At 48.1% G+C, this 25,112-nt stretch overlaps 1 protein-coding gene and 1 pseudogene across 1 annotated transcript in view; one reads left to right on the plus strand and one right to left on the minus strand.

The window, feature by feature from the left end:
• ARHGAP40 (Rho GTPase activating protein 40) overlaps positions 1 to 25,112 on the minus strand; it is a 49,918-nt gene that overhangs the window by 13,574 nt on the left and 11,232 nt on the right. The window contains exons 2-6 of the mRNA XM_012511737.2: positions 14,466 to 14,665; positions 10,862 to 11,079; positions 8,648 to 8,723; positions 8,007 to 8,155; positions 2,689 to 2,854 (exon numbers count right to left, since the gene is read on the minus strand). Of these exons, the coding sequence (XP_012367191.2) occupies positions 2,689 to 2,854; positions 8,007 to 8,155; positions 8,648 to 8,723; positions 10,862 to 11,079; positions 14,466 to 14,665 (809 nt within the window). The remainder of the gene's footprint in view (positions 1 to 2,688; positions 2,855 to 8,006; positions 8,156 to 8,647; positions 8,724 to 10,861; positions 11,080 to 14,465; positions 14,666 to 25,112) is intronic.
• On the plus strand, positions 22,575 to 23,133 carry LOC100581740 (annotated as a pseudogene).

The raw sequence follows: 25,112 nt of genomic DNA on the forward strand, positions 1-25,112 counted from the left end.
AAAATCTCAGCTGGTGAAAGAAGTATTGAAAGGGCCTGGTGCGGTGGCTCAAGCCTGTAATCCCAGCAGTTTGGGGGGCCAGGCGGGCGGATCACCTGAGGTCAGGAGTTCGAGACTAGCCTGGCCAACATGGCGAAACCCTGTCTCTACTAAAAACACAAAAAAATTTAGCCGAGTACGGTGGTGGGTGCCGGTAATCCCAGCTACTTGGGAGGCTGAGGCAGGAGAATTGCTTTTACCCAGGAGGCGGAGGTTGCAGTGAGCCGAGATTACACCACGGCACTCCAGCCTGGGTGAAAAGAGCGAAGCTCCATCTCACAGAATAAAAAAAAAAAAGTATTGAAAGGGAAGCACGCTGCTGCTTCAGAAGGCACCAGGTATAAAAAGGTAACAGCAGTCCTGGGTAGAGCTCTGGCTCTGCAGGATGGGCCAGGTCCTAGAGAATGTATTCCCCAGGTCAATCTTAACCACCTTGGCTTGAGGTCTTCTCAGGCAAACTCCTCCTTCCACATTTTCTCCATACCTTCCTTCTTTCTCCCTTCCCCGGCCTACCCCACCTCTGCTAGATTCCTCCCCCTGGTCTTTTTTATTCACCATCCTCTTGTTTTAAAGAAACAAACCAAAAAACCAAACCAAAACAAACCAAAAAATCACAATGCATAATGTTGACAATGATGCAGTGAGATGAACGCTTTCATACACTGCTGAAGGGCAGTATTATTTCAGGAACTTAACTCATAAGTACAATCTAAAGTAATCTAAGATGCATTCAAAAGTATATATACAGCAGTAGTGTCTGTGTCTTATAATAGGAAAGACATGGACATCAAAAATGCCCACTAATAGGGAAATGATTAAATATATTAGAACACATCCACGAGGAGAAAAATAGTGCAGTGATTAAAAATCATGTTTTCACCAGGGAAGGTGATTCATGCCTGTAACCCCAGCACTTTGGGAGGCTGAGATGGGAAGATCACTTGAGCCCACGAGTTCGAGACCAGTCTGCGCAACTTAAAAATACTGCATCTCTACAAAAAATACAAAAATTAGCAGGGCATGGTGGCACACACCTGCAGTCCCAGCTACTCAGGAGGCTGAAGTGGGGGGGTCACCTGAGCCTGGGGAGGTTGAGGCTGCAGTGAGCTGTGATCATGCCACTGCACTTCAGCCTGGGCAAGAGAGAGAGACTCTGTCTCAAAATAAATAAATAAATAAAAATCATGTTTTCAAGGAATATTTAATAGTTGTGGTAAATGTCACTATTGTTCTAAATTAATTGCCCCTCTTTGTATCCACACTCTCTGCCATGTGAATTTGCAAATCTTCCCATTAGGGAAGCACAGCGTACTTCCTCACCCCTTGCTAGGCCATGTGACTAGTTTGGACCAATGGCATGGTAACCTACAAGATGCAAGCAGAGGCTTAAAATGCATTGTGTGGTACAGTTTGCCCTCTGAGCTTCTGCTGTCACCATGAGAGCATCCTCCAGATGGCCAGCTGGTCCCAGGAGGACGAGAGACCTGTGAGCAGATCTACACTCAGCCAACAACTTGGAGCCAAGCCCAGCCTAGATCAGCCAAGCTACACCCAGTTTACCCACAAACATGTGAGCAAGAGTAAAGAATTCTTAAGTCATGAATTTGGGGGTTGTTTGTTATGTAGCATTATCATGACAACCACTAAATTATACAATAACTGGAAAATGTCCATAAATCTATTATATATAATATTCTATAATATAGATCTATAACTATAATATATTCTATTATAATGGAATTATGAAACAGGGTCTCATAGTTCTATATATACAGAATTGAGACAGAGTCTCTGTCACCCAGGCCGGAGTGCAGTGGCATGATCGAGGCTCACTGAAGCCTTCACCTCCTGGGCTCAAGTGATCCTCCCACCTCAGCCTCCCGGGTAGGTGGGACTACAGGTGTGCACCACCACGCCTGGCTACTTTTTCACTTTTTGTAGAGATGGGGTCTCACTATGTCACCCATGCTGGTCTCAAACTCCTAGGCTCAAGTGAGCCTCCCACCTTGGCCTCCCAAAGTGTTGGCATTATAGGTGTGAGCCACTGCTCCCAAACCATAATTATATAATATTAGGTGAAAAAAGGATACACACATATACACACAAAGGAAGATAATGCACTAAAAGTGCTTTTCTGAATTATATTTTTTCCTTTTTGTATTTTACTCTATTTCACAAGTTTCCCACAATGAGCAGGAATTATTTTCATATACAGAAAAAAAAAATGTAAACAGAAGGAATTTAGAAGCTGAGCATGTTGGCCAGGTGTGGTGGCTCACACCTGTAATCCCAGGACTTTGGGAGGCCAAGGCAGGCGGATCACGAGGTCAAGAGATCAAGACCGTCCTAGCCAACACGGTGAAACCCTGTCTCTACTAAAAATACAAAAATTAGCTGGGCATGGTGGTACGCACCTGTAGTCTCAGCTACTCGGGTGGCTGAGGCAAGAGAATTGCTTGAACCCGGGAGGCGGAGGTTGCAGTGAGCCGAGATCGCACCACTGCACTCCAGCCTGGTGACAGAGCAAGACTCCGTCTCAAAAAAAAAAAAAAAAAAAAAAATGCTGAGCATCTTTTGCTGGGAGAGTCCGTGTGCAGCTCCCTATGAGGACTGTGGCCACAGGGCTTCCCCTGGGCCAGGGCTGCTCACCTGCCGCTTTCCACTTCCCCGCCTTGCTCCTCTTCAGGTCCAAGCCAAGGATGTCACAGAGTGCGGTCAGCTCTATGAGGGCCAGAGAAGGTACCTTCCTCATATCCTGCAGGGACAAGTCTCCTATTCTTGTCACGCCAAGTCTGCCTTTGGGGATGGTAAAGTTCTATTAATAGAGAGGGAAGTAAAGACAATTTGTCAGGCTATGTGTCTGATGTGTATTTTGGGGCTCCCCCTTCTCCCCAGGGCATTTAGGCAGAAGGAAGAGCAGCGTGGATAAGAGCGAGCACTCAGGAGTCCATCCTCAAATCAAGTCCAAGCTCCACCTCTTGCAAACGGAGTGACATTCTGAGCCCGATTCTCCATCCATAATCATAAAATAGAGCCTACCTCAGAAGGTTTTTGCATGTTTGTTTGTTTGTTTGTTTCTTTGGAGACACGGTCTTGCTCTGATGCCCAAGCTGGCGTACAGTGGCATGAACACTGCTCACTGCAGCCCCCACCTCCTGGGCTCCATTGATCCTCCTGCCTCAGCCTCCTGAGTAGCTGGGACTACAGGTGTGCACCTCAACAGCCGGCTAATCTTTGTATTTTTTGTAGAGACAGGGCTTCTCTATGTTGCCCAGGCTGGTCTCAAACACCTGGGTTCAAGCGATTTTCCCACCTCAACCTCCCAAAGTGCTGGAATTACAAGCATGAGCCACCGCAACGGCCTCATAAAATTTTAGTGGGAGCAAATGACCTAATGGGTATAAAGTGCTTGGCACAGTCCCAAGCACACAGCGAAGCCCCAAGAAACAGAAACTGTTTTCACTGCCTGCCCTCCCACAAGAGGACCTGGAGAAGAGGGATAACCCCATGGGCTTCTTATTATTGCTTCTACTCTGGTCCTTTGCTCCTCTGCCTCATCGGGTCTGTCCCCAGCCTTGGCCATGCCACCCGCAGAAATAAGGAATGCTCAACCGTGCCATCTAGAGGCCACCTTGGGAATCTGCAGGCAGCTCCAGGCTTTCCTGCCGCCCAAGGTCAGAGAAGGCAAGCAGGAGGGCCAGGCTTGCTCAGCACTGCCTGGAGGGCGTGGCCGGACCACTTCCCAGTGCCCCTTTCGAGTGCTCAAAGGGAAAGAAATAGTAATTGATGCTTATAATACAGCCTAGTGCTTGCGGCATGGGCTATGGAGTCACACCCTCCGGGGTTCAAATCCTGACTTTACCTGTGAGTGCACGCAAATAATTTTACCTGTGTGTTCATCTGCAAAATGGAAGTGACAACAGTATCGACTTCACAAGACTGTTGGTGAGATTAAATTCAATAAAGTGTATGAAACATGGTGCCTGACACATAGTGAGTACTCAATACTTATTACTAATTTTTAGTTTATTAACACAAGTATCACCAACTTAATAGAATGAAATTAAATCAAATATGTGAAGTACTTGGCATAATGCTAAGTGTATGGTAAAAGATCAATATGTGATGTCTTTAGCATTATTATTATTATTCAGAGGAGAGTCTTGCCCTGTCACCCAGACTGCAGTGTAGGGGCACAATCACAGCTCATTGTAACCTTGAACTCCTGAGCTCAAGTGATCCTCCTGCCCCAGCCTCCTGAGTAGCTAAGATTACAGGCACACACCACCACATCCAACTTTTTTTTTTTTTTTTTTTTGAGACAGAGTCTCACTTTGCCACACAGGCTGGAGTGCAGTGGCATGATCTCTGCTCACTACAATCTCTGTCTCCCAGGTTCAAGCAATTCTCTTGCCTCAGCCTCCCAAGTAGCTGGGATTATACTTGTGCACCACCATACCCAGCTAACTTTTGTATTTTTAGTAGGGATGGGGTTTCACCATGTTGGCCCAGCTGGTCTCAAATTCCTGACCTCAAGTGATCTGCCTGCCTCGGCCTCCCAAAGTGCTGGGATTACAGGCATGAGCCACCATGCCTGGCCCACACCCAATTATTTAAAAATTTTTTTGTAGAGATGGGGTCTTGCTATGTTGCCCAGGCTGGTCTCAAATTTCTGGCCTTAAGTGATCCTCCCACCTTGGCCTTCCAAAGTGCTGGCATTACAGGTGTGCACTACCATGCCTGGCCCTTTAGCATGATTAATTATTATCATAATTCATAATTTAATGGAGAAACACTGTCAAATAAAAAGACAAGATAATGTTGAATATTAATTATCTCTGATGTTTTAGAAATAGAAATTCATTATTAAAAAATTTTAGGCCAGGCGTAGTGGCTCATGCCTGTAATCCAAGCACTTTGGGAGGCCAAGGTGGGTGGATCACGAGGTCAGGAGATTGAGACCATCCTGGCTAACACGGTGAAACCCCGTCTCTACTAAATATACAAAAAATTAGCCAGGCACGGTGGTGGGTGCCTGTAGTCCCAGCTACTCGGGGGCTGAGGCAGGAGAGTGGCATGAACCCAGGAGGCAGAGCTTGCAGTGAGCTGAGATTGCACCACTGCACTCCAGCCTGGGCAATAGAGGGAGACCCCGTCTCAAAAAAAAAAATTTAGGCCGGGTGCGGTGGCTCATGCCTGTAATCCTAACACTTTGGGAGGCTGAGACGGGCAGATCACCTGAGGTCAGGAGTTCAAGACCAGCCTGGCCAACATGGTGAAACCCTGTCTCTACTAAAAATACAAAAATTAGCTGGGTGTGGTAGCACACACCTGTAGTCCCAGCTACTCAGGAGGCAGAGGCACGAGAATCACTTGAACATCAGGGGTGGAGGTTGTAGTGAGCCGAGGTTTCACCACTGCACTCCAGCCTGGGCAACAGAGTGAGACTTTGTTTCAATAAATAAATAAATAAAAAACAAACAAACAAACAAACATAAATGTTATTTGATGTACTATGATTAATGGAAAATATTATCACTAAGAGAAACTAGGTGTAGAGTATGTGGGAGTTCTGTTTTTGCAACTTGTTGCAGACCTAAGAAAATTCCATTTGAATGAGTGAAAGTACTCTCACATTGGAATAGAGGCTACTGCAGGGGGTGGGGCTGGTTTCCTAAGCAGTAGAGAGTGGTGGTCAGTTGGGAAGGCTCTGGGGTCAGGCTGCCAGGTGTTCTGTCCTGGCCTTTGTGGGAGCCAATTCTGTCACTTCTCCTCTCTGAGCACCACGATATGGTTTGGCTATGTCCTCCCCCAAATCTCATCTTGAATTCCCATGTGTTGTGGGAGGGGCCCTGTGGGAGGTAATTGAATCACGGGGGCAGGTCTTTCCCAGGCTGTTCTCGTGATAGTGAATAAGTCTCACGAGATCTGATGGTTTTAAAAAGGGGAGATTCCCTGCACAAGCTCTCTTCTCTTGTCTGCCGCCACATGAGATGTGCCTTTCACCTTCCACCATGATTGTGAGGCCTCCCCAGCCATGTGGAACTGTAAGTCCATTAAACCTCTTTCACGCCTTTATCAGCAGTGTAAAAACAGACTAACATATGCCACTTCTCTCTCTCTTTTTTTTTTTTTTTTTTTTTTTTTTAGGTCTTGCTCTGTGGCCCAGGCGGAGAGCAGTGGTGCAATCGTAGCTCACTGCAGCTTCATCCAGGTGCAAGTGATCCTCCTGCCTCAGCCTCCCAAGTGGCTAAGACTACAGGCCTGCACCATCACACCTGGCTATCAAAAATTTTTTGTAGAGATGGGGTATTGTTATGTTGCCCAGGCTGGTCTCAAACTCCTAGACTCAAGCAATCCTCTCGCCTTGGCCTCCCAAATTGCTGGATTACAGGCGTGAGCCACTGTGCCCGACCCTACTTCTCTTTTTTTCTATCATACAGTCAGGGAGCAATGAGGGCACTGGAAGCCTTGGGAACAATGCCCTGGGCCAGGGCAGCCCTCAGTAAAATGTTACCTAAGATTGCATCAACTGCATCATCATGTGGTCAAAGAAGAAACACTTCCTTTAGTAATAGAGGGACTGTGAAAGACTATATTTACTCCATGAGAGAAGTCAGAATAGTGGTTATCCTGCAGGGAAAGGAACTACCTGGGAAGGGCATGGGGGAGCTCAGTGGGTGGTGGGGTAGGAAGTTTCTTTCTTTCTTTCTTTTCCCATATTACAAGCCATCAAGCAAGGGAGGAAGTTTCTGTACTGATTTGGTGGTATTTACACAGGCATACACACCAAGCTGTACATGGTAAATATCTGTGCACTTAACAGCAAGTTATAATTCAATCTTTAAAAATCTAACTAGCAACGATTACATCCTATTTGGAAGGAACTATGCTGGGATAACTGAATATTTTGGGAAAAAAGAATGGCCAGGTGCAGTGGCTCACACCTGTAATCCCAGCACTTTGGGAGGCTAAGGCTGGAGGATTGCTTGAGCCCAGGAGTTTGAGATCAGCCTGGGCAATGTAGGAAGAACCTAACTCTAAAAAATTTTTAAAAATTAGCTGGGCATGGTGGCATGCAACTGTAGTCCTAGCTACTTGAGAGGCTGAGGTGTAAGGATAGCTTGAGCCTGGGAGGTTGAGGCTGCAGTGAGCTGAGATGGCACCACTGCACTCCCGCCTGGGTGACAGAGTGAGACCTTGTCTCAAAGAAAAAAAAAGAAGGAAAGAGGGAAAGAAAGGAAGAAGAAAAGGAAGGAAGGAAGGTAGGTAGGAAGGAAAGAAGGGAGGGAAGGATGGAGGGAAGGAGGGAGGAGAAAGAAAGGAAAGGAAAGGAAAGAAAAGAAAAAAGAAAGAAAGAAAGAGAAAGAAAGAGAAAGAAAAACAAAGAAAGAAGGAAAGAAAGAAAAAGAAAGAAAAGAGAGAAAGAGAAGAAGAAAAGAAAGAAAGAAGGAAAGAAAGAAAAAGAGAGAAAAAGGAAGAAAAAGAAAGAAAGAAAGAAAGAAAGAAAGAAAGAAAGAAAGAAAGAAAGAAAGAAAGAAAGAAAGAAAGAAAAAAGAAGGAGGAGGAAGAGGGAAGGGAAGGAGGGAAGGGAGGGAGGGAGGAAAGAACAGAACTAAAATATTGGGTCTCTCTCTGTCACTCCAGGCACAAAATTAATTTTAAAAGTAACTAGAAAAACATGTTGATGGACAGTTATGAGCTTGCTGGAGGAGGGAAGGCTTTCTAAGGATAAAAACAAAGAGCATGGAGACAATACTGACAGGACTGTTAGACTGTAGGCATCCTGCTCCCCAGTCTTGACACCCAGCGGTCACTCAGTAAATATTTGTGGTATGAAGTAAATGAATGAATGATTCAACAACTTTTGTGCTGGATGCCTGTCAGTGTGGAAGGTGTGAAGAGACGGGTGCTGGTGCCTGAGCACAGGGGTACCTAGCCACCAGCCCTGTGGACAGCATCCTCACCAGCAGGGAACACTTGCCCCAGGCAGAGATGCCTCCCCGGGATGGCCTGCTCCTCTGCAGGAGCACCGCAGCTTGTTCTGAGTAGGCAGAGTCCATGTTGAAGGCTTCTTCCCTCCCAGCCTGCTCCTGCAGCCCCCGAGGCTCTGCTGCTGCAGGGGAAGCAAAGCAGAAAGGCAGTGAGAACCGGCTGCCAGGAAGCAAGTGCTTCGGTTCCAGACTTAGGCCCTTAGTCCTAAGAAGTGATCTCCCAAGCTCAAGTTCAAAGCCCCAGGATCAAATCATTAGGTTTAGGGCTCAGGCTCATTGCCCAGGAAGTGATTTCCTAGCTATGGCCCATTGCCCCCAGGAAATGATTTCCTAGCTAAGACCCTCACTGCCCCAGGAAGTGATTTCCTAGCTAAGGCCAATTGCCCAGGAAGAGATTTTTCCCATCTTGAGCTCCATGGGCCTGATGGCAACAGCTCACTTAAGGGCCCAACCTGTCCCCTCAGGGCTCCTCACTACTGCCCTTAAGCAGGGAAGGCAGGGAGTCAGCAGGAAGCAGGAAATGCTGGGAGGTGTGCACATTCTCTTATTTCACAGAGCAGCCCTTTATGCAGCCTGGAGGATTCTCAGGGTCCTGGAGAATGAAGACCACTTACCTGGAGGAGACTTAGAGGCCCCGGAACTGAGCTGGGCCCCCTTCATACTGGAGTCCCCATTCTCTGACGACATTTTCTACGCAAATTACAGACAGTGCCCAATTACTCATGTGGGAAGCCGACAATGCTCACACAACCCCGGGAAATAGGAGCCACCCACAACCCCTTTTCACAGATGGAGCTGCTGAAGCCCAGAGAGGCTGAGTTACTTGCCCAAGGTCCCACAGCTGCTAAGTCAGGGAATGGGCACTGGGCCCAAGTCTGGCTGGCTCCAAAGCCTGTGGTTTTAATCACTGTTATGCCACTTCAGAGGTGCTCCAAGAAAGATGATGCCCACAACCTGTCAGACTTCAAGTGTCAGCAGGATACACAGTGACAATAAAAAAAGTATTTTGTGCCAGCCGGGTGCGGTGGCTCACGCCTGTAATCCCAGCACTTTGGGAGGCCAAGGCTGGCGGATCACGAGGTCAGGAGATAGAGACCATCCTGGCTAACACGGTGAAACCCCATCTCTACTAAAAATATAAAAAATTAGCTGGGCATGGTGGCGGGCGCCTGTAGTCCCACCTACTCGGGAGGCTGAGGCAGGAGAATGGTGTGAACCCAGGAGGCGGAGCTTGCAGTGAGCCGAGATGGCGCCACTGCACTCTAGCCTGGGCGACAGAGCGAGGCTCAGTCTCAAAAAAAAAAAAAAAAAAAGGACTTTGTATTGATAATGAGGTAGGAGATGGGACTTTGGCTGAAACAGGGAAGAGGCAAAAACACCTCTCCATAAGACATGCCCACAGTGCCATGACAGTTTACCATTGCCATGGCAACACCTGGAAGTTACTGCCCCTTTTCTAGAAATTTCTGAATAACTCACCCCTTAATTTGCATGTAATTAAAAGGCAGAACTGCACCTGAGCTGCTACTCTGGACACACGACCTAGGGGCTGGCCCTGCTGCTGAGCTGCTGCTCTGGACACACGGCCTATAGGGTGGCCCTGCCCCTGAGCTGCTGCTCTGGACACATGGCCTATTGGGTGGCCCTGCTCTGCAGCAGCAGTCACACCACTGTATCACTGCTGCCTCCATAAATTTGTTTTCTTCTACCACCAGCTCACTCTTGAATTATTTCCTGAGTAAAACCAAAAGCTTCCAGAGCTAATCCTCAATTTAGGGGCTTGCTCGCCCTGCATCAATAACAATTATGTAGAAAGAACCTAGGCTTTCAGGCTCACCCAAGGACACACAGTGGCAACAGGCATATATGCAGTGGCATGCATGGGAGATGAAGACCTACATGCAACATAGGCACACAGTGGAAGGCAGGGAGACATACGTGTGCAAGCCAATGCACTCTAAATACACACACACCAACACACACACAACACACACACCAACACACACCCCCACACACCAACACACCTCCCACACACCCCAACACATACACACCAACACACACACCCCAAAACACACACACCAACACACAAACACACACACCAACGCACCCCCACACACCCCAACACACACATGCACACCAACACACACACCCCAAAATACATACACACCAACACACACCCCCAACACACACACCAACACATACCCCAACACACACACCCCAACACACACAACACACAACCCAACACACATACCCCAACACACACCAACACACACACCCCAACACACACAACACACACACCCAACACACATACCCCAACACACACCAACACACACACCCCAACACACACAACACACACACCCAACACACATACCCCAACACACACCAACACACACACCCCAACACACACACCAACACACAGACAGCAACACACACACCAACACACATACCAACACCCACACACCAACACACCCCTACACACACCCCAACACACACCCCAACACACAAACACCAACACACACACACCAACACACACCAACAAACACACCCCAAAACACATATACCAACATACACACCAACACACACCCCCAACACACACACACCATAACACACAACACACACACCCCAACACACACCAACACACACACCCCAACACACACAACACACAGACACCACACACACCAACACACATACCAACACCCACACACCAACACCACACACATACACACACCAACACAGCCCTTCAGCAGGATCACTGCATCTCTCAGGCTGTGGTGGCAGCACAGAGATCCCAGTCAGACCGGGCCTGCAATGACCTATATGCCACTTACCCCTGAATTGAAGACCCCAAAGACATCCCTGACATCTCTGACAGGTGTCTTCTGTTGTCTTCGCACTGAGCGAGCATAGATGTCCAGCCGGCGGCACACAGCGGCCACCTGGGTCTGTGTCAGGGTGGACAGGAGCTCCTGATGATCACCGTCCAAGCCCAGGCCACCAAGGAGGCCCAACAGGCCTGTGTCCTGCAGCCACAGGGATTCAGCTTCCCCTTCTGCCAATGGAAGTAGAACCCAGATGAACACACACAGCTCTGCACTCGGCCACACGTGCTAACCAAAGTTCTGCATAGAAGCACACACTCACCTGGACACAGGAGTTTCTGCATTTCTGATCGTGAGACCTATCAACACCAACCAGACTCTTTGGGAGAGAAGATCTAATGAGCCTTCTGAGAATTCGGGGCGGGGTGGGGGTACTGATGGCATTACCTAGTGTATGGATGTCAACCCATAACATGGCAATCCCTGGAAAACAGAGCTGGCTGAAGGGCCCTGCATGTTCCGATTTTGGACCCACTTCTCTCCAAAGTAATGAACCCACTTCTCCAAAATCTGGCAGAGACCACCACAGGGTCACATGGTGTCCCCTTGGGAAGCTGGTGCTGGTTGTTGATGTCCCTTTGGAAAGTCCTCCATATTCAAGACCTTATTTGTGTTGTAATTGTCCCCTCGACTTGCTTCCTAAGGAAACTGTCATAGTCCCATAGCAAAACTATTCACTGGAATGGGAGGGTGAGTTGAGACTTCAGGATCTCGGGTCCTACCTCCAGGGATTCTGCTCCAGGAGTTCAGGCCTTGGGCCTGAGAATCTGCACTTGGAATGTCTTCCTCAGATTATTCTAATGCAATAGGGTCTTCAGACCACACTTGAGAAACACTGGCCTTATCATGGGGAAATGGACAAGAGCTCTTACTGGAAGTTGAACACATGTAAGAGAGGATTGGTAGGGTGTACAGTTGTACCCAGTGTTGACCAAGTTAGTCAACAAGGTAATAATTGTTTTAAAAACTCAAACAAAACTGCTTTTATGGCAGCCTGGGTTTTACAAATAATCCATGTCTTCCCCCAACACTTTCCCCGCACTTGGGAACCAGAACAGATGCCTCCGGGGCAGCTGCAACGTTGTGGGTCCATTCCTGACTTGTGCTGGCTGGTGGAGGTACTGATTCTATCACGATACCACACATTTTTTTTGTTTGTACAGGATCCTTTCAATTAGCCACTGTTTCTTGAAATGTAGGCATTCACCTACCACCTTTATAATTTTTATCTGTATCTAATTATCCCTGTAAAATTCCTTACCAGATATATCCCCTTAATCATGGGCCACATTTTTTACTAAAACAAATCTATTTTAAAAGGAAACAAGATCCCTACCATAAATGGAGCATCCAACATCGCCTGCCATGAGTAGACATTGATGGGAAAAATAAATGATTAACAATCCCTCTGGTTCAAGTTGGTGTCTGAATAAAAAGAAAAGATGGCCAGGCACGGTGGCTCATGCCTGTAATCCCAGCACTTTGGGAGGCCAAGGTGGGCAGATCACCTGAGATCAGGAGTTCAAGACCAGCCTGGCCAATATAGAGAAACCCCATCTCTACTAAAAATACGAAAATTAGACGGGTGTGGTGGTGAATGCCAGTAGTCCCAACTACTTGGGAGGCTGAGGCAGGAGAATCGCTTGAACCCAGGAGCTGGAGGTTGCAGTGGGCTGAGATTGTGCCACTGCACCCCAGCCTGGGTGCCAGAGTGAAACTCCATTTCAAAAATTAAATAAATAAATAAAAAGAAAAGAAAGGAAAAAAAAAAAAACAGTCTTGGCTCCATGCCACTCAGGATCCCTCAGCCCTGTGCTACAAAAGCTCCTGTGTTTATTTAGTTGCTTAAAGTAGCTTCTCTCTGACCCACTCTGACCCCACTGCCTGTGTATTGTTGGAAATTAGATTGCTGGCCACATCATGATGCCAGAGAGGCCACATGGAGGACCTCCTATGCAGGGCATCTCCTGAAACCACTTCTACTGTAACCAGGGATTTTTTTACATTCACACTTGGAGGCGCTGCATGTGACTATTAGGCCCTTAGGAGGTCTGCGTCACCACATGGTCTGTTTTGCCAACCAGGGGCAAGCCCAGCTGAATTACATGCCAAACCAGGAAGGGTTCCATGTGGAGCCCTTTCATTCCCTCATCTGCTGAACAAGTTAGGATGGAGTACGGGAATGTGCTTGGCTCTGTTCTAGGCACTGTGGACACAGCAGTGAAAAGGGCCAATGATGTCCCTGGCCTCATGGAATGTACATTCTAGTGGGGGTCACAGACACATGCACAGTGAAGTGCACTAGGTAAAGTCAGGCAGTGATCATTGCTGTAGCAACGAACAGAGTAGGGCAGGGGCTAGAGAGTGATGGGGCAGGGGTGCTATTTTATGTAGGGAAGCTGGTGAAGACCTGTCTAAGGAGGTAACATCTGAGCCCAGTCCTGACTGGAGAGAACAAGCCATGCAGATGCCTGCGGCAAGAGCATTTGAGGCCAAGGGAGCAGAGAAGACAAAAGACTTGAGGTAGGAAAGTGCTTTTAGGGTCAAGGACCAGCAAGGAGGCCCGAGGACAGAATTAGAGTGACAGCCAGTCAGGGTGGGAGGAGAAGAGGCAGAGAGGAGGCACGAAGCCAATTGTGTAAAGCCTGGTAAGTTATGATCTGGTGGCTTTATTACATGTCCCCAAATTCTTTGACTCTCACCCCATCAAGGGGTGGAGTCTAATTCCCCTCCCCTTGAACATAGCTGCATGCAGGGTAACAGAATGCAGCAGAAGCAATGCTGTCTTTCTTCTAGAGCTGGGTCATAAGCAGCAAGACAGCTTCTACCCGGCTCTCTCTCTTGGTCTTGTGCTTAGAACCCAGCTGCCATGCTGTGAGGAAGCCCAGGCCACATGTGGAGGCATCATGCAGGTATTCCAGATGATAATCCCAGATGAGGCCCCCTGATGGTCACATCCACCACCAGGCACACAGATGAGAAATCTTTTGAGATGACCTCAGCCCCAGCCACCATTTGATTGTAACTGCATGAGAGGTCCTGAGCAAGAACCGCCTAGCTGAGCCCACTCAACCCCTCCAACAGTGACGTATAGTAATAGTCATAATAATTGATTATTGTTGCATTATGCTGCTAAGCTTGAGGTGGTTTGTTACATAGTAGTAGATAATAGGGACACATAATTGTTTATTACTCTGAAATAGATGGAGAGATATTTGAGGATTTTGAGCAGAGGGCTTAGAATTTCCCTAGAAAGTTAGCTCTGTAGATAGGAGACTGTTTTGTGTTCACTGTTATATCCCCAGTGTCTAAACAGTGCCTGGCACATAATAGGCACTCAAAAAATATTTCCTGAAGGACTCACTCTAAGAAGGGACATAATCTAATTTACATTACTAAAAGATCGTCTTGACTATGGTGTGGAGAACTGCACCAGTCCAGGCAACAGAGAAAATGCTGTCATGTTCTGGTTCATATCTGGATCCTCTCACATTTCTCTGCCTGGAATCAAGCCCTCCTACCACCCCTACAGGCCCCCGCCAGGGTTTCTCACCCTCTGGAAGCTGGCCTTCATTCCCGCCACTGTCCTCTTCCCTCAGCTCATCTCTCTGTTGGATCTGTTCCACCTCCATCCAAAAGCCATCCATGCTGGAGCTCTCCGCTCCAGTGGAACAGCCAGCAGAGCCAGCAGGGTGTAGTCGCAGGGGATTCTTCTGGGGAAGCTGATTCATTCGGCCTGAAGAGGGGCCAGAGCTGTAGCAGGTGGGGAAGGTGCAGGGAGGTCAGCAAGTCTCTACTTATGATGGGGGTTGTGCTGAGGCTTGTGGCTCTCCAGAAATCAGCCTGGGGCCCCTGGGGGCTAAGCAAGCTTCCTAGGCATGTTTCTCAGGGTGATCTCAGCAAACTGACTGGTGACCCATCACCCCTGCGGGATCCTTGGAAACCAGCAATGCTGCAGGGGACAGAGCAGGGCCAGACTGCTCTGCTTGCTTTCACCTTCTTGGTCAAGGTGAACAGTCTTGGACACACCTACGGTAAAGGCAGCATTCCCAAGAGAGGATTAAACACCAGGACAGGCGAAGAAATGACAGGGCAGTGTCTCACGGATCTCAATGAATTTTTACCCAGAGAGTCTCCTGTCTCCTTCTCTCACACCTCCTCCTTTGTAAGTCTGGCTGCCAAGCCCTGGTTTTCCTGTTTGTATCACAGGAGCATCTCATCTCCTCCCCTCTCCCAGCCAGCTTTGAACAGAGCAAGTACCTGATCACGGAGGTGCTATATATCAGTGAGCCAATCTCATTCTCTCAAGGTGTTGAACCAAGGGCAGAGGGGTCAGTATCAGGCATGTGAACTGGAAGCTGTGTGGGGCTGGAGGGGCTGGAGTGGCCAGTCTTCCAAGAGAAGAAGAGAGGAGACCCTCTGCAGGCATGGAGGGATGTGGAGTAACCTAAGCTTGATATTCCAGGTCCCAGTTGCAGCCTCTCATGATCCAGGCTATGTGATTTACCCCTAGAGCCCTAACTCCCACATCCTTCCCTTTAATCCCCCTCCTCTTCCCAAGCTACACTCAATGAATTTCTGCTTCATGCAATCAAAGAATCTCAGGGTAAGACAGTGCAAGTCTCCTGGTCCATATAAATGAAGTCCAGGACTTCAGATGAGCTTAGGGACAAAATGTCTCTGTTGCTGGCCCAAATCCTTGAGAAAAGGTAGGGTTGGTCATAATGGCAAAAATACTAGACTGGAATCACCTAGACCCTGACACATGCCAGCAAATAGACCATAAACTACCCCTGCCAGAAGAGAGGAAAGAAATCCATTTTCCCAGTTTCCTCAAGTGGGAAAAATGTATATTCTGCAAGTTCTGTAGATATTTAAGCTCCCTTGTGGAAACAAACAAAAGGCAAAGAAAACCAATAAACATAGGTGGTTTGAACTGCCCTATTAAAAAGCAAGACTCATTTGGATTAAAAAGGAAAAGTCATCCACATACTGCCCTTGTTTTTTAAAAAATATATATATATGCTTTTCTGTTTTTGTTTGTTTGTTTGTTTTTGTTTTTTGAGGCAAGGTCTGGTTCTATGGCCCAGGCTGGAGTGCAGTGGCGTGATATGACTCACGGCAACCTCCACCTCCCAGGCTCAAGCCATCCTCCCACCTCAGACTCCTGAGTAGCTGGGACTACAGGCACACACGACCATGCCTGGCTAATTTTTGCATTTTTTGTAGAGACAGGGTTTTTGCCATGTTACCCAGGCTGTTCTCGAACTCCTAGGCTCAAGCAATCCGCCTGCCTTGGCCTCCTAAAGTACTGGGATTACAGGAATGAGCCATTGAGCCCGGCCTTAAAACACATTTTTATTAGCTATATTTTCCATTATAAAATCAATATGCAGTTATTGTAAAAATTCCCAGCAATGCAGAAGTGAGCAAAGTAGAAAATCAGTCATTCTCCTGCAGCTACGACCACATTTTCCATGCTAACACTTTGGTGTGCAGACATCTCATGTTTCTCCCCAGGCATATTTAACCTAAAGGCAGGCACTCTCTTCTTCACTCAGGGGACATTGTTTTGGGCTCATGTCAGCCAAGACACAGAACTCAAGTCCTCCACCAGCCCCACAAGAGTCCTATGCACGCTAAGCATTTGATAGCTATTTGCTGAGGAGCTGGATGCTCACAGGAAGGTCCCCCACACAGTGCATTTATTTGAAATATCCCCATTTCCTTTTGATGGAGATTTGGGTTGTTTCTATTCATCAATATCACAAATAATACCATCTGTTACCTTTGCTCCTTTGTACAGTAGAAGAGAATCCTAGAAGTAGAATTGCTGAATCAAAGGGTTTGTGAACTCCTGCCACATTGCCTCTAAAAAAGGACTATTTTATTGGATGTTTGTTTGTTTGTTTGTTTTGACTTTACCCCTGCTGCCTGCTTAGCCCCCCTCTTGTGGGATCCCATCCCCTGGAGTCCCTGAAGCTGTATTTTGCCCTCAGCCTATGACCTCACTCACTGTTGTCCCCCCAGGTTCTGGAGGTGTAATCCAGGACCTAGGGCCAGCTCCATGGATGTGCTACCTGTGCAGTCACACAGGGCCCGGGTTTGGAAGCAACCCACACTTGGTTCAGAGCTCTGCTGTCACCATCTCAAAATTCTTAACAATGTTTGAATGAGGGACCCATGTTCTTTCTGCACACGGCCTTTCCTGCCAGGATTTTACCATAGACCCTGGCTTGTGGCTTCCTCCCAAGCGTCCTGCCCACACAGAGCTCAACTCCGAGTCCTAAACAATTCCATCCTGAAACAGACTCAAAATGTGGTAAAGCAAAGAAACCTCCAGTCGGCCAGAGCCTGAAGGAAGGGACAGGGCACAACCTTCTGGCAAGGGCTCCGGCATTTGCACAGAGCAGAAGCTTCACTGGAGACCAAGTTCCAGTTAATTATAAAATTGGCTGTTCCGCTCTATTTATGCTTTTCGAGAAAACTGCTAGTCAGTGCCTCCTGCGAATCTGTTTGACACCCCATGCTGGGGGCACAGCTCCGTTTCTTTGGTTGCTTTGCGATTCGCTTTGAAATTACCAGCATCTGTGTGTTTTCGTGACAATTTGAAAACTGCAGCAACTAAACCCAAGCAAAATTGTCAACACTATCACCATTTGATAGCTAAGCAGTGAGGGGGCAGCAATTATTTCTTTGGAAGAACATTCTGAGGAGGTCAGAGAGGGGCACAGGAAAGAACAGAAACAAAATGAAACACCCACAGTGCTAAAGGTGTCATTGTTTCCAACATCGCATTTTGCAGCATGGCGGTGAGTACCCCCCTTCTAGAAAGAGAATGATAGGAAGAGAACACATCCGCAAAAGGTGTTCAGAGCCTCACAAATACAGCTGATGTTTTGTTTGTTTTGTTTCCAGCGCTTTGTTGAGCTATAGCGCATGCAGAAAAGTACGCAGGTCCTAAGTATACAGCGCAACCTCCAGTTGTAATTTGTTTTTTAAACCTTTACCAAGTACTTACTACATGCCCAGTGGCAAACATGTTCAAGCATCAGTTTATTTCTTTTTATTTTGAAAAGGGTCTTGCTCTGTCTCAAGGGCAATGGTGCCATCATAGCTCACTGCTGCCTCGAAGTCTTGGGCTCAAGTGATGCTCCCACCTCAGCCCCCCAAGTAGCTATAATCATAGGCACATGCCACCATGCCCAGTTAATTTTTTATTTCAGTAGAGATGAGGTGTTGCTATGCTGCTCAGGCTGCCCTCAAATGCCTTGACTCCAGTGATCCTCCCAAAGTGCTGGGATTCCACATGTAAGCCATCAAGCCTGGCCAAACCTCAGTTTAATACATCAGTCCCATGTGGGGGTGCTATTGTTTCCAATTTACAGACAAGGAAACAGACCCAATAGGACTGGGGGACCCACCCAGACTTGTCCCATTGGCAAGTGGCAAAGCCTGGATTTGAACCCAGGTTGCAAGCCCCAGTACCAGGCACTTAACTGCCACACCAGATGATTTAGGGAGGCCCCAGGTGTGAATGAAGTAATCTGAATGCATTTTTTCTTCCCCACTGTAGACACCGTGCCCCTCTCAGAGTTCCCTGTCTCATCAGATGGTTCCATCAAGCACTCTGAGAGCCACTCCTCACACCCTTTTTGGTGTCTCCACATCCCATGAACCCATAATGAATTTTATCTTTCATACAACTCTTCTATCCACTAACTTCTGAACCACCACTCTGGTCCAAGCCACCATCACTTCTCGCCTGGACCACAGCCTCATCGCAGTCTTCCTGTGTTTCTTCTAGATATCCTTCTCTGGTTCAGAAAGATCTTCCAAATTCAAAAACTGGCCTTTCACCGCATCTAGGAATCCTCATGGTATCCCAAGACCCTGAGGATAAAATCCAAATGCCTTATGAAGGCATTGGACTGACCTGCCTACGCTTCTAGCCTCGTTTCACATACCTCCTTCTTCCCCCTGCCTGGAATGTCCTTCCCTTGTTTGCTAACTACCCTTCAGGTCTCAGACTCAAAGTCACTTCCTCAAACACAACTTTTCTCATCCCTAACCTGGATTAGGTCTCTGCTATTTGCTTTTCCGTAACACATTCATTTCTATTGGAACTATTTCTTTCTTGGCTTCTCTATTCCCCGCTGTCTCCCCAGTGCCTAGAACACTGCCTGGAATACAGTAGTTGTAGCGGATATCATGTATGGTCCCAAAATTTTTTTACAGTTCTCCCATGGGGAGGTGGGGCCTATGTCTCCTCCCCTTGAATCTGTCAGGCTGTGACAGCTTCAGCTAAGAGAACACAGCAGAGGTCAAGCGATGAGACTTCTCTGTCTGGTCATAGTGACCAAGCTGATCCCACCTGGTTCTCTCACTCTCTGCTTGCTCCTTGGAATGGGTTGCTACGTTGAGAAGCTCAGGCCAAGTGCCAGGTCACATGCAGGTGCCCCAGTCAACAGCCCTAGCCGAACCTCACCCTTGAATCATTTGAGTGTAGGTGTCAGACACATGAGTGGAGACACTTCCAGACAGATGACTCTAGTCCCCAGCATGAAGTCATCCCCAGCCATTCAGTCTTCCCAGGTGACACCCCAGACACCATGGAGCAGGTATTCTTGCCCACTCTGTCCCAATTCCTTACCCATCGAATCCCTGAGCAGAATAAAATGATAGTTGTTATGTGCCACTGAGCAATAGATAAACAGATTTGTAAATTTAGAAGTCAAGAACTTTGGGCCGGGTGTGGTGGCTCACGCCTGTAATCCCGGCACTTTGGGAGGCGGAGGCGGGTGAATCACAAGGTCAGAAGTTCAAGACCAGCCTGGCCAACATGGTGAAACTCCATCTCTACTAAAAAATACAAAAAATTAGCAGGCATGGTGGTGGGCACCTGGAATCCCAGCTACTCGGGAGGCTGAGGGAGGAGAATCGCTTAAATCTGGAAGGCAGAGATGCAGTGAACCGAGGCACTCCAGCCTCGGTGACAGTGCAACACTCTGTCTCAAAAAAAAAAAAAAAAAGTCAGGAAATTTGGCTCTAGTGTCAACTGGGTCTGAATTTGAATCCTAGATTTGTTGTTTATTAGCAACGTCACCTTGGGGAGTCCCCAAACCTGGCTGGACCTTAGCTTCCTCATTTTAATATGAAGCTAACAGAGACTACCTGGGGCAGTATAGTGTAAGAGCCAATTCACGCATTCAGCAAATGTTTATCGAGCCCTTACTATGGCCAGTTACTAGGAAGCTAATATACATAAGGTGCTTAGAATAGGAAGTCCTCAGTCAATGTTAGTTTGATCAATATATGTTGCTTCTGGACTCTTCCTATCTGAGATTCAGACAGAGAAAGTGGCTCACCCAAGACTGCCCAGCCAGTGAGTGGCCTCTAGTTCCTGTCCTGCAGAGTCACAGACCATGGAAGAAATATATTCCTGCAGTGAGTCGGAGGGCTGGAGCCCTCACAGAGGCTTAGAGCCTTCCCGAATGCAAAGCCCTTCTTTCCACACACATGAACATTCCCCCCAGGTGGCCTGGAAGATGAGGCAGGGCCTAGAAGTCCTTGGCTCCCATTCAAGCTCCCCTGCTCATGTTCTGTGCAGCTGTTGGCATGTCCCTTTTCCTCTATGGACCTCAGCTTCCAAGTCCGTAAAATGGGAAGACAGGGGTAGAGAAGGGTGCTTTACAAGAGGATCTTAGTGAGACCCTTGCCCGTGAGGTCATAGCAGGCAGTGAGAATAATATGACAGTGGAGCAAAGGCCTTTCCCAAAGGGCAGGGCTGCAGAAACCCATGCAAGGCTGAGAGCCACAGAAGCAAAAGCCTGCTCAACGAAGCCGAGAGCCTGCTCAGGGAAGCCGAAAGCCAGCATGACCCAGGGAGCAAGAATGCGGGCCATCGGGATGAGCCGGTGGAGGTGTGGCCGAGCCTCCTCTCCAGCAGCCAAACCAGATCAGCTCAGCCTGGACCTGCTGGGGCAGGGAGCATCGCCTGGCTTCAGCAACCCAATCAAGGGCTTCCCCTAAGAGTGGTGAATAGGGCTTTGGGGGCAGCCTTCAATTCCACTGAATCTAGGAGGTGGAGGTTGCAGTGAGCCGAGACTGTGCCACTGCACTCCAGCCTGGGCAACAGCATGAGACTCTGTCTCAAAATAAATAAATAAATAAATAAATAAATAAATAAATAAATAAAAAGTTCCTCAAGCTCTGTACTAACAGCATGTCAGGAGGATGATTCTTTGCTGTGAAGGAGGCCTGTCCTGTGTACTGTAGTAAGTTTAGCAGCATCCCTGGCCTGTACCCACTAGACGCCAAAGCATCCCTCTCAGTTTTAACAATGACACACGTCTCCAGACCTTGCCAAATGTTCCCTGGGGAACACCATCATTCTGGCTGAGAAACACTGCTCAGCATGGATTAATTCATTTACTCTTCACAACTTCTTATCCCATTTCACAGATGGTCAAACAGAGGCACAGCGATAAAGTGACTTCTTCAAGGTTACCTGACTAGTAAATGGCAGAACTGCATTTGGCCCCAGGAGGTCTGGCTCTGTAGTCCATGTTCTCAACCACTGTGTAATAAGCTGCTTGTACAATGGTCTTTCCTCAATTGTGAATGTTTTCTTTTCTTTCACTGGCTGGATGCAGCCTGTGGTTGGTGAGGGAATACCACCAGCTCAGATGTAGCCCCAGCTCTGCCTCTGATCAGCTGAGCTCTTATCCCTATCACCTGAGCCACAGAGTTCCTGGACTCTTTTGAACACATCCCTTGTCCCATAATTATTGTTGGGTAATGATATGTTGTGGAACAATGAATTAAGATTGTCCCCAGTGGGGCAGGCTGGAAGAGCAACAGATAGCTGCTGTTGGGCAGTGCCAAGCTTTACTTTGCTGAGCGGGGAATCTGGGGGAAGGTGAGAAGCTGAAGGTGAAGGGAAAGGAGGGAGAGAGGTGGGTGAGAGAGCTAGCCACCATCAGGGAGTGGCTATGTGGGATGCCATGTGCCTTTGGCTCTGGGCAAGCCCAGGTATGCAGTGTGCCTGGGTGGTGGGGTGGCCCTCTCACACCGCTATCAACACCATGAGAAGAGCTGTTCCTGGACAGCTGCCGCCTGGGTCTCAGAATGAACACATATGGCACAGACCACAGCCCAGTAAGCAGGGAGGAGTAAGTTCAGCCGGACCCATGGCTAGAAATGGAGCCGCCCAGCAGAGCCTAGGGTAGAGCAGCTAATCCCCAGCCACCTTCAGGCACAGAAGCGGGAGTACACGATCGTCGCTTCGGGAAATGATTGCTGCTGGGTTTGGGGATCATTTGTCACACAATGATAGCTGACAGGGACAGCATGCTATTGCACAACCCCAGCAGCTCTGCCAGAGGTGCGGTGAGCCCACTCTCTGCCACTCACACCATTCCTGGGTGCCAGGTGCACATGCTACTGGCTGTGTGCACGCTCCATGTTGCACCCTATCTCCAACCCCCAGATAAAGTGACACATCCGGTTCTGAGTCAGGAATCAATAAAGGATAGCAATTGGGGCTCTTAGAGCAGAGACTGAAAGGCAATCTCGGGGAAAATGGTGGCCGCGGCACCTCCTCCAGGATGCTGAGGAGCCCAAGGAGACCATGAGGCCCGAGCCAGCCACTCGCACCACCATGGACGCGGCCGAGGTCAAGTTCCTGGCCGAGAAGGAGCTGGTTACCATTATCCCCAACTTCAGTCTGGACAAGAGCTACCTCATCAGGGTGGGTACCTGGGGCCTTTTAACCCTGGTTTACCAGTGGAAGTACCCCCGTGGCTGGCAATTAACCTGAAACAAAAGCAGAAATGTCGACTGCTCCCTCCAGAGTGGATGAACATAGAAAAGTTGGAGAAGATGAGGGATCATGAATGAAAGGAAGAAGCTTTTACCCCAATGCCCAGCCTCTACTACATGGAACTTACCAAGCTCCCGTTAAATCATGCTTCAGACGACATCCCAAAGGCAGACGAAATCCGGACCCTGGTCAAGGATATATGGGACACTCGTATAGCCAAACTCCGAGTGTCTGCTGACAGCTTTGTGAGACAACAGGAGGCACATGCCAAGCTGGATAACTTGACCTTGATGGAGATCAACACCAGCGGGACTTTCCTCACACAAGCACTCAACCACAGGTACAAACTCGCACAAACCTCCAGCCTTCGGAGAGTACTCAGTCTCAGGACTTCTAGAGAAAGGCCTGGTGCAGGCGGCTTGCTGGGGGATGTGAAGCTTAGGATGTGATGAGGTACTCATGGTTCTGGAGCTCTAGAAACACTTTTGAATGCATGAAAAATGTGCAGTGGTGCAAGGAATGGATTCATGACATTGTTGGAGAAGTAACAAGTTTGTGGTTAGTCCTTAAAACTTAGCTCCCTGGGACATTCTTCAATTCCACATCTATTTCTAGAAATCAGCCTTCTCCGCCCCCTCTTTTGAGAAAGAAAAAAGCTTTAGGCAAATAAGTTACTGTCCCTAGCAGAGCCACTTGGGTCTCCTGCATGGAAACTGTCACCTTGGGTAAGTGTTCAGTGACTGGTAGGTGTAGATATAGCAGAAGTGGCCATGTGGCCAATGGCTTTTTTTCCCCCTTCTTGATCCTGATTTCTTGGGCTAAATTTAGACCCTCCCACAGACGTGGGTCACAGAGAAGGATGGTAGATGGTGCAGCTAATGATGCTGACCAGTGCTTATCCTCTAAGCCCCGATCCACAATAAAAATGGACCCAGCTCAAAAAAAAAAAGAAAGGCAATCTTAGGGCACAGCCATGTGCATATGGGTGTGCCAGGGAATTGTGCGTGCACAGTCACTCATGAATGTGTACATAGCCTTGTGTGCCTATGAAGAGGGTCTCTCCTCTGCTGCCTGAGGACTTGACAGGAGGTTTGGATTCTTCATGCCCACCCATATAACTCACATAACTTAGTACATGATGACTACGTAAATGGTGCCCCTCTGATTGTAACACTCTTGTGCAGTGCGCAACCTGAACATCAGGACACAGCAACACTCACATCTATGAAGCAACCCCTGTGGGGACAGGGTTGGGATGGGTGGGAATGAGATGTTATAAAAGGCAAATCTTACCTTTACATTTTTAGTATCATCTTAACTGAGCTCCTAAAATCCCTCTACGGCTACAACTTTCCCATTAAGACAAAGAAGACTGGCTCATTCTGGACAGTGTGACCATTCTTTGAATTATTAAACGATGCTCGCCATATCTCCTTCACACAGCAATTCTGCTAGAGCTGATCTGTGGGTTATGAAAGTCACAAGCATGGCTATTTTGTGTTATAGACAATAAGAATAAAATATTCTGAAATGTAATTAACGTAATTTAGCTTCCTGAATCACACAGGAGGCTGGGCTGGGAGACAGGGAAGGCACAGCTATGGGTGCCTCCTTTAGCTGTTCAAGCTGGGCACAAATCAGAAGAACAGAGGACCCATGCTGGACACAAGAAGCTGCATCCTAAGCGTGGGCACCTGGCCCAGAGACCTTCTCCAGGGCAGGGTGCTTCTCCACCCTGCCCATGGGCTGGAATCTCCCAGTGAGCTTTTCCAGGCCATTATGCCCAAGCAATGCCCCAGCCAGACCAATGACACCCAAACTGCTGGGAATGGGACCTGAGCACCTATTGTTGATTCCGTTGTGCAACCAGGGTTGGGAAGCCAGGAGTATCATTATGTTGCTGGGGTTCAGAGAATTGCATAGGTTTCAAGAGTTGGGTGGGAACTGATGGATTGCATCAAAATTCTCACATAGCACTTCTGGGAGGGGCAGCCTGCATTTTTTAGATGGCTGGGGGAGATTAAGGTACCGCCCATGACCTCTGAGATGACAAATATTCCCAACAGAAGATCACGATCTACCAATCTCCATCTGAGATAGCAAACTGCATCCCCCCACCACGTCCCCAACACACACACTGGATTTTCTCACCTTTTAAATAGCTTGCCATCATTTGAAAATGAGGAGGTCTCACATTTTTAAGTCCTCTAGTTCCAATTTCCCTTGGGAAAAAATAATCAGTAGAGAGGATAATCCTGGGTCTCTGTCTCTAAGTGACAATTGGCTGAAGCCAAGTGGTGGCTGCCTCTTAAAACGGGCTTCCAGCCAGCAGCACAGCCCTGTGGTGCTTGCCAGAGAAGCTTCGAAAGTCCTTAA

The sequence above is a fragment of the Nomascus leucogenys genome, chromosome 13 (assembly GCF_006542625.1).
Source record: "Nomascus leucogenys isolate Asia chromosome 13, Asia_NLE_v1, whole genome shotgun sequence".
NCBI lineage: Eukaryota > Metazoa > Chordata > Mammalia > Primates > Hylobatidae > Nomascus > Nomascus leucogenys.